The 15,630-nt window shown below is 36.4% G+C and overlaps 1 protein-coding gene across 1 annotated transcript in view; it reads left to right on the forward strand.

Moving 5' to 3' along the window:
• Window positions 1-15,227, forward strand: part of LOC127938847 (visinin-like protein 1) — a 30,896-nt gene extending 15,669 nt beyond the window's left edge. The window contains exons 3-4 of the mRNA XM_052535739.1: window positions 12,776-12,991; window positions 13,570-15,227. Coding sequence (XP_052391699.1) covers window positions 12,776-12,991; window positions 13,570-13,767 — 414 coding nt within the window. The 3' untranslated portion in view covers window positions 13,768-15,227. The remainder of the gene's footprint in view (window positions 1-12,775; window positions 12,992-13,569) is intronic.
• Window positions 15,228-15,630: the final 403 nt, after the last annotated feature.

A 15,630-nucleotide genomic window follows, 5' to 3' on the forward strand; every position in this document is an offset into this window, starting at 1 on the left:
TAGTATGAATTTGCTTGATTGTTTTCAGAATTTATGTTGTGAACTTTCACTAAAGCAGAACTTTTATAAGGAATGTGGGCCATTGATTCAACCCTTATTACAAATTCCAAACTTACTGAGTGCTCAGCTTTAAATTAAAAGTTTGATTGCACTGAAAAAAAAGCAGTTCTCAGAAATGTCAGCAAATCTGTCATTTCGAGAGAATTAACAGAATTGCATTGCAGCAGCACTATGTATTTGTCATTAAATCAACCCTGACCATTCATGAAAAGAAATGAACTGTTTGTTTTTTCTTCTCATTCAGAATCAGATCCGAAGTGAGCGGTTAGGAATAGAAAGTGTTTACATAATGCTATTTGGGGCTGTGTTAGTAATGGAAGGGTTGTGACAGCCAAGCTCAATTATCCCTTGGGCTCATCGCCCATATATTTCGATCAGTAGTGCAGGGGGGGACGGTGATTATCCATGACCCCTGTGTTAGTGAAGTCAACTCAGTTTGTGGTACTAACCCACCTTCTCCGGATATTTTGTTAACTTAGTCCTGTTCCCTTGAAACCTTATTATCTGTTTGTTGAAATGCTTTGTGCTGTAGAGGCCTAAGGGCTGCCTGAAGCTGCTTTGAAACACTGGATCATAGGAAGAAGTTAGGTTGAAAGGTTAGTTTGGACTGGCTACAGGATGCAATTATATAATCATATTTAAATGAATGTTGTAGTTTGCAGAACTCACTAACAATGATGGATCTTGTAGCACTTTTTTTTTTATTAAACTTGAAATATGACAAGGATATAAACGTGTTCTATAAAATATTCTATTAGTCCTAATGGTTGCAGGAATGGGCTGCCATCTGAAAGTAAACCAAAATCATTTAAGCGAAAGTCGAACTAAATGTATTATTTCTGTTCAAGTGCATTAACTTTTTCATTCTCAAATGATAAGACTTGAATCTTGGCATTTTAGGAAAACCATACGATTTGAAGTATGATGGTTTATGTATCCAACATGACAGCATTATAAATTGGCCTTTGTCAGGCTACACATTTTCATATCCTAATTATCTCATTATGCTTAAATGATCATACTTTATTAATTGATTTAAAAAAAAAAACCACACACACACAAAACCACAAATGCGCATTTTGAACTAGCTCTGTGATGCAAATTCACACATTGTGCAATGATGTTGGAAAGGTCACGTGTGGTTAGTCTTTTGTCTGTGTACTCCAGTTCAAAAAGGTATGGTAGGGCGGATTTTTTCCTCCAACTTCAACATTTTCTGGCATCGTTGTCTAACCTTTTTTTTTTGTAAAGGGCATTTGAACTTTCTTTGCACATTTGCTTTGTAAACACTGGGTCAGTACTTCTGCCTACATAACGTGACCTTTCCAATGTGATTTCGTAATGCATGAAGTTGGTCTTGTGCGAGATTAGATTTTATTTTATTTTTTATAGAAAATGACTGATCGTTCTGCTAGATAAGACCCCTATCCCTTTGGCTGGAATTATGTAAAGCCCTTTGAAGCTGCATTGAAACTGGACTTTAGACCTTCAACCCGTTGGCCACCACTGAAGTCCATTATATGAAGAAAAATCCTGGAAAGTTTTCCTCAGAAACCTTAAAGGGTTAGTTTGCCCAAAAATGAAAATGATGTCATTAATAACTCACCCTTATGCTGTTCCAAACATGTAAGACCTCCTTTTATCTTCGGAACACATTTTAAGATATTTTAGATTTAGTCCGAGAGCTCTCAGTCCCTCCATTGAAGCTGTGTGTACGGTATACTGTCCATGTCCAGAAAGGTAAGACAAACATCATCAAAGTAGTCCATGTGACATCAGAGGGTCCGTTGGAATGTTTTGAAGCATCGAAAATACATTTTGGTCCAAAAATAGCAAAAACTACGACTTTATTCAGCATTGTCTTCTCTTCCGTGTTTGTTGTGAGAGAGAATTCAAATCAAAGCAGTCTGGATATCCGGTTCGCTAACGAATCATTCAGTTCACCAAATCGAACTGAATCGTTTTAAACGGTTCGCATCTCTAATACGCATTAATCCACAAATGACTTAAAGGAACACTCCTACAGAGGATTTCACGGCGCTGATCCATTCTGCAGTAACTTACTCGATTTTTTTTTCCGGTGTGACAAAGTGAACTGGAAAAAACGCCCCACGCCGAATGGACCAAATGGACAGCTGTCCACAGAGTAAGTGATTATTTTAATCATGACGCATGTATAGATCGACCCATATTATAACTGTATTCACATAGAGTTGATGTTTTCATGTGTTGCGTGATTCTCTGCGCCGAAGTAGCAGTGCTTCGCCTGTGCTTCCCCATAATATAGTCCCAAGTCAATATCTGCCTAGGAAATCGCCTAGTGTTAATCTGGATCGCTATTTGTACTCGTGGTGAATACGCAGGCCACAAGAAGTAATTAGGTGTTTTTTTGTTTTTTTTTCGATCACTTTTACTCCGGCCATGCTAGCTGGCAACAAAGGATTCCATTCATTGTGCTAAGCTAAGCTAACGCCGACCCAGTCAAACTAAAACAATGCATGCACTGACACAAAAATGCATTTGCCCACCTATCTAAATGTAGGAAATAATGTGAATAAGCCCTATTTCAAAAAACGTTGGAGTGTTCCTTTAAGATGTTAACTTTTTTTTAATGTGGCTGACACTCCCCCTGAGTTCAAACAAACCAATATCCCAGAGTAATGCATGCACTCAAACAGTACACTGACTGGTCATTCAGGTAACACAATGACTAGTAAGTTTTGAAAATATGTAATTATGTACAATGTATCAATTATGTTGTTTTGGAACAGATGCTGGAGATTTTGCTGACCACTGAAAATGTCATTCTCATAGCTGCATCACTTGCACATATCAAGCACACTTTCACATCAAGCACTATAGCATCGTTACAACAAACCGAGGAAATCCAGACAAACCACTGGGTTAATCTGTATCATGACTCACATAACATGACATTGCAATTACCAGTACAAAGTTGCCTTTAGAACCAAACTAAAAACACTGTAGACTATGAAGAGGAAAAGAAAATGCTTGGGAGATATACAAACATTTTATTTGAAAATTTGCTTGAAATGTCTCCAGGTAAGGATGTGCATTATGTCCCAGAAATGGCTAATTAGACATGTATTGCCATAACATGTCATTACTAATTTGACAGTTATTGCAATTGAATAGGTACAGTGGATCTGAGGAGCTTGAATTTGCTTTGTAGCTTCAACTCAAGTATAAAAGCAGGCCGAACTCAGAACAGCATGCCACCATCAGTTTACATAATCCATAGCAGAGCATGAGCCTAGCCATGCTCGTTTTCATGCTAATTTAAACGTATTGCAGATGGCACGCTGTCTTTTGCTGAATAAGAGAGTTCTTTAACTTCGCTTATTTTCTCAGCAGGAGGATGACATCATATCATTGTGGCATTCACCTTCTAAATGCTTTCTTTGGCCTGTTGTGAAATAACTTGTGTATGCTGGGAGGAAAGGAAATGTTGCATAAATTATAGGACAATGTTTTTCCTGAAACATGGGCTTGAAGAGAAGGCTCTTAAAATGGTCTCTTATATGGGAATGGAGGAAAATCAGTCATGTGTAATTTTTTTTCTTGGGACATTTCTTGTTTTGTGAAGTAATATATTCTGTGACAAAGTGGGTCATTTTTCATCTTTAAAGGAGAAGTGTGCAATTTCTTGGTATGCAAAAAAGGCAAGTTTTAGCTTTAGCTTTAATATTTTCAGAGATGATACTTGAAAAAGTACGGAGCCCTGCACATGACATGCAGGAAAAAAATATTAGTCTAAATCGTGTGCGTGATTTACTAATTTGTTCCCTCAATGTACTAAAATGTGCACATGATTACTATTTTGTTCACTCGATTTATAAATTGTTTGCACCATTTACTAATTAATTCGGTAGATTTGCTAAATCGTGGGAATGCAGTAGTAATCGTCTGCATGTTTTAGTACATTGAGGGAACGAATTAGTAAATTGTGCACACAATTTATTTATTTTTTCTTGCTCTGTAAAAAAGTAAATTTAGAGACAGGACTTATTTTGTCTTTTTGTCTTTTTGTCTAATTCAATGTGTAAAGACTATTATAAAGAAAGACATTGTTAAGTTGTTTGTCTAAACCAAGGCAGGCAGTCAGGACAAGGCGAGGTGGTGGACTTGTTTTTTTAAAGTAATTATTTTTGCAGTACTTTAATTAACACAGAAATTACACAATTCACCTGTAAAGTATTGGTCATGCAACAACAATGCTAACAAACCAGTATAGTTAATATTAGCTAAAACTAAAACTATAAAAAATATTTTCGTTAATTGAAATAAAGCTAATGCAAAATATAAATATTAGATAAAAAAACATAAGAAAAATAGAAATGTTACTTTGGCAACTAACCAACATAAAATTAGTTTGTTGAAGTACTAAAATTACAAAAATTGCAATGAAAAAGCAATAAGATTGGCAAAAGCAAATAAAATGGCAAAATATAAAAATGAGCATTTGTTTTCATATGCTCATGTTTTCATATGCGATCATAACATTGATTATGATCAAAATGTGCAGCCATAATCTTGCAGCTGTTACTAATAACAGGTGTCTGATTGTGTTGACCACTATACAGTGCATTTGCGTAGGTGTGTGTTTGTGTGTGTTGTTGTTGTAAGATATGGCAATCTTCCAGCTCAAGCATTATCATCCACCCAGTTAGTATTATAACCGCTGAGGTCAGACCTGTTGTAGAAGCCGGTTGGTTTGAACTACACACTGAGCCCTCAACAGCTGCCTCTCCTTTGCTCACTGTGGATGTTTATATGTAATGAGAGTGATAATAGCTTGCATTGTGAATTAGATGTTGTAGGATTGTGCTTTTGGTGCATGTCTTGATAGCAAGCAGAGGAATAAGAATCTGTATTTCTTGCTGAGCACACCTATGACATGTAGTACTGTCTTCTGTTTCTATAGCTTGACTATAGAGCTTAGTGCTAACAATGCCACAGTCATGGGTTTGATTCACACGCTACACACATTCTAATAAAGTCATTAAATGCAGTTGATTGATGGTTTACCAGTCAATTAGTGAAGCTGATTAGGTAAATATATGAAGAATCTGGCCTATTAATAACCATAAGTCACTTTTCCATGTTATGACAGATAATCAATGGCAGATAATGTCTAAATAAAATTTTTAATTCTAAAATCTAAAATTGAATTGATGCAAGTGAATATGTCAAATACAAATATATATATATATATTAGTGCTCAGCAACGATAATATATATTTTTTAAATCGTGATAAATCACATGATTGTTTGCAATTAATCGCAATTAATCACATTGTTATGCACATAACTAATTATGCATAAAAAATAGTAATTTGTGCACTTTTTTCATTTAAAAGTACTGCTATATAAACAAGTGCAATAACACTTGGTTGCAAAGACTTTAAACAAATAAGGTGCTTTTTTACAGCACTATTCCTTTACATAGTAGCAGTTAAAATATTTCTTGTAAATCTTAACTTAAAACATTAATGTAATTAAATTAAATATAAAACAAGCGATCTGTCACTGCCCAGGACATTTATAGAAAATATTTTATAGTTTGTTAAAGGAAAATAAGTTATGCTCAGAGTCCAGAGCCTTGATCATAACATTATAACAGGCACCTTCCTATTAGAGACCTGCATGATCGCAGGACCCATCGCAGCAGAGTGTGGCGCGGACAACACTTGATGGACCGGTAGAGACTCGTGTGTGGGGTGCAGGAAAATAATAAGGGTGTGCTCACAATAGGCAATCTTAACACCCAAAGCCTGGTTCGTTTGACTAGTGTGATCGCTCCGTTTAGCAGTCCCTGAAGAGGTGGGCCAGAAAACAGTTCACTTATATAAAGATCAGTAAGTGTGAGAGCTAACCACGCCGGAGTGCAGATTTTCTGATACGTGCTGCATGATTGCGTGAATATTTCTTAGCAGCAAAAGTGATAGATACCACGTCCCATACAACTCAAAATAATAAACCACAAAGTTAACAAACAATGCACTCCACTGTGCTAAGCAAACATTTCTCTGCTGTCTTCACGTGCTATCAGAACTTACTATTTCCCATTTATGATTATGAGCTTTTCTGTTAAAAATAACAGTGGTTTGTGAATGCTGATGCTTAGCCTAAATAATTTGATCGGGACCATTGATCCCTCCTGTGACCTATAATTTGTCTATATGTGTATTCAGACCCAGTGAGCAACGGACTTTCATAATACTAAAAAACTGCGTTAACGCACGATAAAATAAATATCAAATATGTTAATCAATAAATGCGTTAACAAGATAATAATGCGTCAACTTATATATATATACATACAATCACTGGCCACTTTATTAGGTAGGCTACATTTTGCTAGTACCAGGTTGGACCCCCTTTTGCCGTCAGAACTGCCTTAATTCTTCATGGCATAGATTCAACAAGTTGTTGGAAACATTCCTCAGAGATTTTGGTCCATATTGACATGATAGCATCACGCAGTTGCTGCAGATTTGTTGGCTGTACATCTGATGCGAATCTCCCGTTCCACCACATCCCAAAGCCGCTCTACTGAGATCTGGTGACTGTGGAGGCCATTTGAGTAAAGTGAACTCATTGTCATGTTCAAGAAACCAGTCTGAGATGATTTGAGCTTTGTGACATGGTGCATTACAGATATTAATTTTGATTTAAGTTACTTAAGATTAGATTGAATAAAAAAAATTAAGAAACAAAAAATATCCTAGGCTGTACCTGGATGAAAAATCCATGACTTTTGCATTGTTAAATGGCCTGCATTAGGAGCAGCGTGACAGGGATAGTGTAGACTGGCTGGCAGGACAGAGGCTGGTATCAGCTTGTGCTCTGAAAACACAGGCTTTTATTGGCTGGACCCTGTCTGCAGGGTGTTTCTGTGACTGTGCAGTTTGCCTCACACTCTATACATCAGTTTAACTCAACAGCTTTGTAAGGGCAGGTTGTCTCTCTCACTCTTACATTCTCATCAGGAGTCATTCTCACCTTCATTTTGCTCTTCTCACTCGTTTATTTTGATTAATTTAGCAATCTAAAGTGATAAAAAAAAATCTACATAGACACTCTGGAGCAGGTTGAGGTAAAATGTCTCATTGTCACAATAGTAGCTAATAAACCAGGGTTCAAACCTACAGTGTTTTAGCTACCATCACAGATCTTTAACCAAGACTGCCCTGTCCTCTAAAGTAGTTTGGAAAATGTGTTCTTAGATTAAATGGTCTTAAATTTGTCTACTTTGTGTCATGATTATTTAAAGGGGGGGTGAAATGCTATTTCATGCATACTGAGTTTTTTACACTGTTAAAGAGTTGGATTCCCATGCTAAACATGGACAAAGTTTCAAAAATTAAGCTGTACGTTTGAAGGAGTATTTTTGTTCCCAAAATACTCCTTCCGGTTTGTCACAAGTTTCGGAAAGTTTTTTTCGAGTATGGCTCTGTGTGACGTTAGATGGAAGCGGAATTTCCTTATATGGGTCCTGAGGGCACGTTTGCCGGAAGAGCGCGCGCTCCCGTATATCAGAGCAATGAGAGGCTGAGCACAGGCATTTCACTGATCAGAGCGAGAGCTTCGCAAAATGTCACAAAAGAAGTTTGTTTTTGGTTGCCAGGGCAAGACAACCCTGCACAGATTACCAAAAAAAACAGCATTAAGGGACCAGTGGATGGAGTTTATTTTTACAGAGCATCAACTGAGTTGTGCAAGTGTTTGTGTTGTTCCCTGCATTTCGAAGATGCTTGTTTTACAAACAAGGCCCAGTTTGACGACGGATTTGCGTATCGTTTATTTCTTAAGGATGATGCAATCCCAACGAAAAAGGGTCACGATCGTGTGCTGGAACCGCAGGCGGTGAGTAAAACTGCTTCAAATATCTCTGCCTCCTTGTTAGTGCGTCCACCTCACATGCCGGAGACCCAGGTTCGAGCCCCGCTCGGAGCGAGTCGTTGCTGCTGCTGCTGTTCTCATTCAGTTTCAGCCTCGGGATCTGATTCTGGATCATAAATAGACGGCTGAATCTGACTGTAAGCCATGGTTTGTTTTGGATGATGGTTTTTCCCTCACGGTAATGTCACAGCTTCCAAACGCTCTCAACGTTAAAGCCTACTGGCGCTCGTGATTCTTTAGCTCCGCCCACACGTCACGCCTCCAGCTGGTCGTGTTTTTCCGGGAAAAATCGGTACAGACTATCTTTCTCTTATGAATATAATAAAACGAAAGACTTTTTGGAGTTATGAAGGATGCAGTACTACTCTATAGGTACTCAAGATTAACAGGATATTGAGTGAAAACGAGCATTTCACCCCCCCTTTATTTAAAGTATGTTTACAGTATGCATCCATACATTAATGGAATTTCACCCAAATATGTAGATTTGATTGTCAATGACTCCCCATTAATTCTTTCCTCCTTAAAACACAAAAGGAGATGTTTGGAGGAATGTTTGAGCTGCTCTGTTACATACAGAAAAAGTGGATAGATGTTTATAGCGTCAAGCTCAAAGCATATACTACCATTTAAATTCAATTCATTCTAAAAATCATTGCAAAGCATTTTCACAGAAAATTAAGGTTTCTACTTTAGATTTAGGAGTAGCTTATCAGTGGTGGTGACTATATCAAGGTGATGTTCATATGGCAGAAATACAGTAAACATTCTTCAGTTAGTTAATGACATGCATTCAAACAAATAAACAAACAGTGAACACTATATTAACAGCAATGATTACATGTTTCAATCAAACTTATAGCAAAATTTGGATCAGGCTTTTCATCATCTGAGGTCCTTGGAGGGGTTTGCACCATTTCTGTGATTGGGGTCGGTAAGTTTTTCTACATGTTTTTTTAAAGACATATAAGGCTGCCTTTATTTGATCAAAAACAGCACGGTAAAAACAGTAATGTTATGAAAAATTACATATTTTTATTTAGAATTTTAAATAATTGTTTTTATGTAATTACTCCCATGATGCCAAAGTGGATTTTTCAGCAGCCATTACTTCAGTCTTGTCACATGATCCTTCAGAAATCATTCTAATATGCTGTTTTTTTTTTTGTGATTAACTTATTATTATTATACATGTTTAAAATGGAAATCTTTTGTATCATTGTAAATGTCATGTGTTTCACACAAGAAAGAACAATTATTTGGAGAGTGATGAGGTTGTGTAAATGATGGCAGATTTGTACATTAGTTTCCTTTAACACAACCAGTTTACTGCAAAGTTGTGACACAAATGAGCTGATATGATATTATGTATTGTCTTGAATATGGCAAATTGCTGTTCATCTCCTTTATGTACTCATCAGATAAAAACAAATACTTGGATCCTGATCAGGTGGCATTCCCATGTGATAGCATGTCTCCCGACAGAGTGCACATGTGCAGATCTATTTCTACATTCGGATGTGCTTGGATCCAAAAGAAAGTAAAAAGAAGAATATTTGAGAATTTCATACAGCCATGCCCTAGATAGTTTCTAAAAAAAAAAAAACACTCTTTTACGTAACAAAAAAAATTATAACCTGCCAGATTTGCAAGGAAGAACTTTGGGAGGGGGCCGCCCAGCACAGCAGCAGCTCTCCAGTTCTTCATGACTTGCACTTTCTTTGTTTTCTTTTGCTCTCCTCTAGTTTGGTGAAGGGCAAGGCCATATGGAGCAGAAGGACCAGCCCCATGAGAGAATCATTTTGCATGTGTGCAGGGTACATCACAGTGTGCATTACTTCCTGTCTCATCTCTCTTCTAAACCCAGTGCCAGTCTGGCAGGGCCTTATGACCGGACCTATGCTATCCCAGAGGGTTTCTGCTTTCTGGAGAAGTTTGACAGTGTGTGAACTCTTTGATATATGAGACCTCGCTGCATCTTCACAGGGTGGTGTTGTGTTCGATCATTTGATTTTGTGCTGGCTGGGTTCTGATGAGATCAGAGACTGCTGACGTCCCATCAGCCCCAGCTAGTGGGTTTGTGAGTAGGTGTCTTGCGTTCAAGTATATGTGCATAGGATACATCTATTTCTTTCTACAATACTAGTTGGGGATACAGTGGAAAAAAATTATATTTATATGGTCAGTATTTTGTCTGGCTTTTCAGTAAATGTAAACATTAAACATTTCAGTATTTAAAATCCTTAAAACCAGATAAATTTACTAGGAGAAGCATGCGGTATTAAAGGGGTAGTTTACCCAAGTTGATGGTAGCCATTGACATCCGTGTTATGGAAGAAAAGTCAATGGCTACCATCAACAGTTTGGTAAGGTGAACTGTTTGTTTAAGACCTTTTTACAGAAATATGTCTTGAATTAAGTTTTGGTTTTGGTACTGCAGTGGCAAATATATGAACATTTCGAAAATGTAAATGATATTTACATATTATTTTGGCAAGGCAAGACAAACATCTGATTAAAGGGTTCCTATTATGCTCTTTTACAAATAATTGATTATGTTTTGGGGGTGTGCTAGAACAAGTGCTCATACTAGGTTGTATGAACAAAATATTTTTCACATATTTTACATTTTTAAATAACCTCTATCCCCAGTCTGGCATTAACGGCTCAAATAGTTCCTGTATCAAATGTAGGCACCTGGTCAGGAAATGTCATGTCCCTTACCATAGTGCCTGCTGCGAGCTCAAATCAGTTTGAGTGCAATTTAAACCCGGGTGATTATAACCACTCTAAGCTAGCGTGTCACCAGACTGTCATTTTTGAAAAGTGATTTCTGTTAAATAAAATATCTCCTTTTGAATTGGACTCTTTTTTATGCTCAAACAGCAACATTACAGACTAACTAAAGTTGAAAAAAATGTAAAAGCATAATAGGACCCCTTTAAGCAAATGATTCATTCATTCATTCATTAATTCGTTTGTTCGTTCGTTCGTTCATTCATTCTATATTTGACTTGCATTGTTTAAAATCTTTTAGCATTTATATATTTCATGTATTATTTTTTTTTTTTACATAGCCAAATAAAGTTAAATGGATCTTACAGGAGCATGTTTAGCATAAACAAGATGTTATGTGATGACATTTGGACCCTCTTGTCCTTTAAAAGATGAAGAAGAGTATAAAGCTCAATGGCAGATTCTGGGAAATTCTTGGAAAACACCTCATCTGTCTATATAGAGCACTATGAGATATTCAACTCCATCATTAACCTTCTTGAACCCCCTGAAACACACATTATCCTGGTGGAGACTTTCCATTGACTTATTTGGCTTTTATATTGAGCTAATGAGATTTTCTGTCATCCATCCCAATCCCTAAACACACAAATATTTCTGCATATTTATATTTTTTAAAAGACATGATTTAGTATGTTTATGATTTAGTTTGAACCGGTCCAGTCCATGAGGAACTTTGTCTGCTCCCCACCATGTAAGTGATTTCCGTTTTTGCTGTCCTTGTGGCACATTTGGTACACACTCACACTCTTTTCTCTAATTTGGTGAAAACTATGAGAATCTTACTTCCCAGTCTCTGAACATGGAATCTGTTCCTAAGTGCTCAGAATTTATTACTGGCTTAGTTCAGCTCTGCCATCACTCTCCAGTGATTCCATCATTTAATATTTAACAGTCAAATAACTCTACACTCATATGTGAGGTTAGATAACTACGACATTTACACTGGCTTCTCAGATATCTAGTGATAAATTTGCAATTTTCAGCTATTGATCTTGCTAAAAAGCCTTCATGTAAAGTATATTTACAATTGTTTTTTGATTTATAAAACATGCTAAATTATATCTATTGTCAGTGGTGCACATGCATCTTTACTTGAGTCTCTGCTGCTAATTTCTGCTCTTATTTACTGAAAGGGTAACGGTATTAGAAGGGGAAGGATGCCTTCTTCAAAGAGGAGCTGTGTGCTGCTCTTGTAGTGGCACAGACCGATTACACAGCTCTTGTCCGCATTGCAGCTCTCTTCTGCAGGGAGGCAGGCACTGTGCTGGACATTGATGGCCTTAGTTAAACACGCATACATATGCTCACCCACCTACCACTAAATTCTCATACATTCATAGTTAAGTTCCTGTTTTTAGCTTGATGCAAAAAAAAAAAAAGAAAAAAAGAGAGAGTTGACAAGCTCTGCAGCACTAAAATGAAGCAGGTTTTTCATGTGAGCCTGAGCATTTCTGCCAAACAGAAATAAGAGTCATTCTTATTATGCTGTACCTTTTTAATGTACAGTACAGTTCAAAATATTTTTTAATGTTTTTGAAAGATGTCTCTTATGCTCATTAAGGCTGCATTTATTTGCTATTAAAGTTTCATTTAAATATATTTTATATCTGAACATTTACTTTATTCCTGTGAAGGCAAAACTGAATTTCCAATAGCTATTACTTTTGAAAGCATCAATGTTTAATTTTTTTTCTTTCTCAAGTTTCTTTAATTAATTAAAATAACCACATTTATTTTCAGTTTTATAACATTGTCTTTAATGTCAATTTCGATCAGTTTAACAGAATTTGTTCAAGCTAAGAATTCGCTTACATGAGGGGTAGCTTGAAATTCATTAGGATTTTTTAAACTGTATTTTGTTAATAAGATCCAGGCTTTTATTATTTTAAAGGCATTTTACTAACATGACTAACAAGAAATATGTATTCCCAATAAAACAATATGGATTATACTCATATATGCTTAATATATTTTGTTCCCCTTTTTTCAGTTTTTTCCTTATGGTGATGCCTCAAAGTTTGCTCAACACGCTTTCAGAACCTTTGACAAGAATGGAGATGGCACCATCGACTTCAGAGAGTTCATCTGTGCCCTTTCCATCACATCACGAGGCAGCTTCGAACAGAAACTCAACTGGGCCTTTAACATGTACGACCTGGACGGAGATGGCAAAATCACACGAGTTGAGATGCTCGAGATCATTGAGGTACTTAATTCAGTCTGTTCTCCTGTTTATTTGCATAAAGCAATTATTAATACAATTTTTTACATTTTGTACTAATTAAAGCTCACGTCAGATCAGCCTTCTAGAATAAACTATATTATTTTATGTATTTATATTTACATACTCAAAATTTTTACCCAATGAAATTTTTCAGAGTTTGGCATAACTAGAAAAGTCAATATTCCTTATGAGAAGGCCCATAGAGAGATTTTAATTTACTTGACTTTCCAGGTCTATAAATCTCTTTTATAAAATTAGGCTAGGTTTTCCAAGACTATGGGAATAAATAAATATATATATATATATATATATATATATATATATATATATATATATATATATATTGATTTTTAGTCGTTTTGAATTATTTTATTGCTTGTTATGTCTTATTTATGTCCACATCTTGAGGCCTAGAAGATAAACTGTGGTTCTATATATGGAGTGATTCGCCCCCTAATGGTCAAAGAGAGTTATGTTACCTTTATTAGCGCCACAGCTCAATGGGTCTCTGACTCCCCAAAATAATTTAATCCATATTGCTCTGTTTTCCTCATTTAAAGGCAATCTACAAGATGGTGGGGACTGTTATCATGATGAAGATGAATGAGGACGGCTTGACGCCCGAGCAGCGGGTCGACAAAATCTTCAGTAAGATGGATAAGAACAACGATGATCAGATCTCATTGGAAGAGTTCAAAGAAGCAGCAAAGGGTGACCCGTCCATTGTATTGCTGCTGCAGTGTGACCTGCAAAAATGAGCGTCTCAGAAAAGAGCCAGGGACTGCACAAATGATTAATGTTCCATTCAGTTTGCAGCTATTTCCACTGATAAAAAAAAAATTGCTTGGACTACCTTTCAATGAATCCGCTTCCTGTGTTTGAAACACTTGTGTGCATGAGAATGGTCTTTGCTAACGAATTTCACATATGCCCCCACAAGAACACCTTTGCACACACAAATTCTCTCTCTCTCTCTCTCTCTCTCTCTCTCTCTCTCTCTCTCACACACACACACACACATACAGAACATGCCATGCACAAATAGAATTTCTGAATATATTATATGGATATTAATATACATATATATATTGACTGGTCAAAATTAACTGCAAAATATAAAGAGTGTGCAAAGTACCTTCTGAATCCACTGGAGCTTGCACATCACTGATGTGCTGTATTAAATCCAGCTACTATTTATTGTACTGATGCTAGCTATGTGTACCATATACTGCATAATGTCAACCGAATCGATTCTTATGGTAATCGAAACTGTTCCAGGTTTACCCACTCGTCTGGATGGACAAAAAGATAAGCTTATGTCCACTGAACTTTTCCCTTCAAATGTGCTTGTACTGTTGGTGAATATAAATGTAGTTTATTTGCATGCCATTAGGTTTGCCTTAAGAGTACTTCCCTCATTTGCATCCTGCATAATGAATGATAACACGCCTTATTTAGAAGAAACATTAGAGATCTGAAATAGAATTAGATGGTTAATTCATTGGTTTTGCAAAGATCTGTGATGCATTGATGGGAAAAGGCTAGTTTACTACACCTTCTATGTCTAGCATGTACATCACATGAGAGGGATTCAGTGTGGCCGAATGTAATCTCTGAGAATAATTCAGCAGCTGATAGCATATATTCATTCTCATGGTGGAAATATTATGCCATAAAAAATATTCCCATATAAAACCTACAAGCTGTGCAGTTTCAGAATGTCATCAAATGTAATAAAATTGCATATCAGTGTGCAAATTTCTGTGGGGCCTGTGCATGGAATGAATTTATAAAAATCATTTTTGGGTTTAAAGTGATATAAAATCTAGACAGCCAAGATGTCCAAGACTGTATTTATTTCTACTTTTTACATAATGGTTTTAAAGGTGAACTCCACCTGAGGGTTTCAAAGGTTAACCCTAAAGTGATTACTTTTTAAATCCTGACATGTGCACCAACTGCACATTTTGAGCACCGACTCGATTTCTAAATATGCACTTTTCTGTGCTCCATTTGAAAGTACATTCTGCCAGTGTCAAGAGCTTTACACAAGCATAATCTTGGTCATTGTAATGTTTACCTAGGCACTGCTCCAAATTCATGGCAAACTTTTCCAATTTAAAAGTTATTTTGTACATGTAGCATGTATTGTGCCCCTGATGTCATGGCTGCTCTACTTCTTGTGTTGTGGTTTAAACTAATAAAAGAATACAAGGGATTTTTTCCTCAATGTCTGAGTTTGATTTGAAAAGATTTTGGTGGTCAGCATGTAGATATTGAAATGTATTTTTACCTGCAATGAGTAACTGATATGAGTAACTTTTATGCAGCTGCAATCACTTTTTAAGAAGGAATATACTTCTGTTGTAATTTAAGGAAGAATCTGACAGGCTTTCATTTTCATAAAAGAAATATATTGGAATATTTTTGCAAAAACTGTCAGATTATAACAGGAATGACCCATATAATTCTGGACAGCAAATGTGGTCTGTAAAACATAAGACGTCCGTTAGATGGCAGCAGAGTGTTGAATTTGTACGACATGAGGCCTAGATATGCATTTGAGTTGTATATATCATGCATATCTATAACATGAGCGGCTAAATATTGAAACATTCACG

Source organism: Carassius gibelio, chromosome A20, assembly GCF_023724105.1.
Source record: "Carassius gibelio isolate Cgi1373 ecotype wild population from Czech Republic chromosome A20, carGib1.2-hapl.c, whole genome shotgun sequence".
Lineage (NCBI taxonomy): Eukaryota > Metazoa > Chordata > Actinopteri > Cypriniformes > Cyprinidae > Carassius > Carassius gibelio.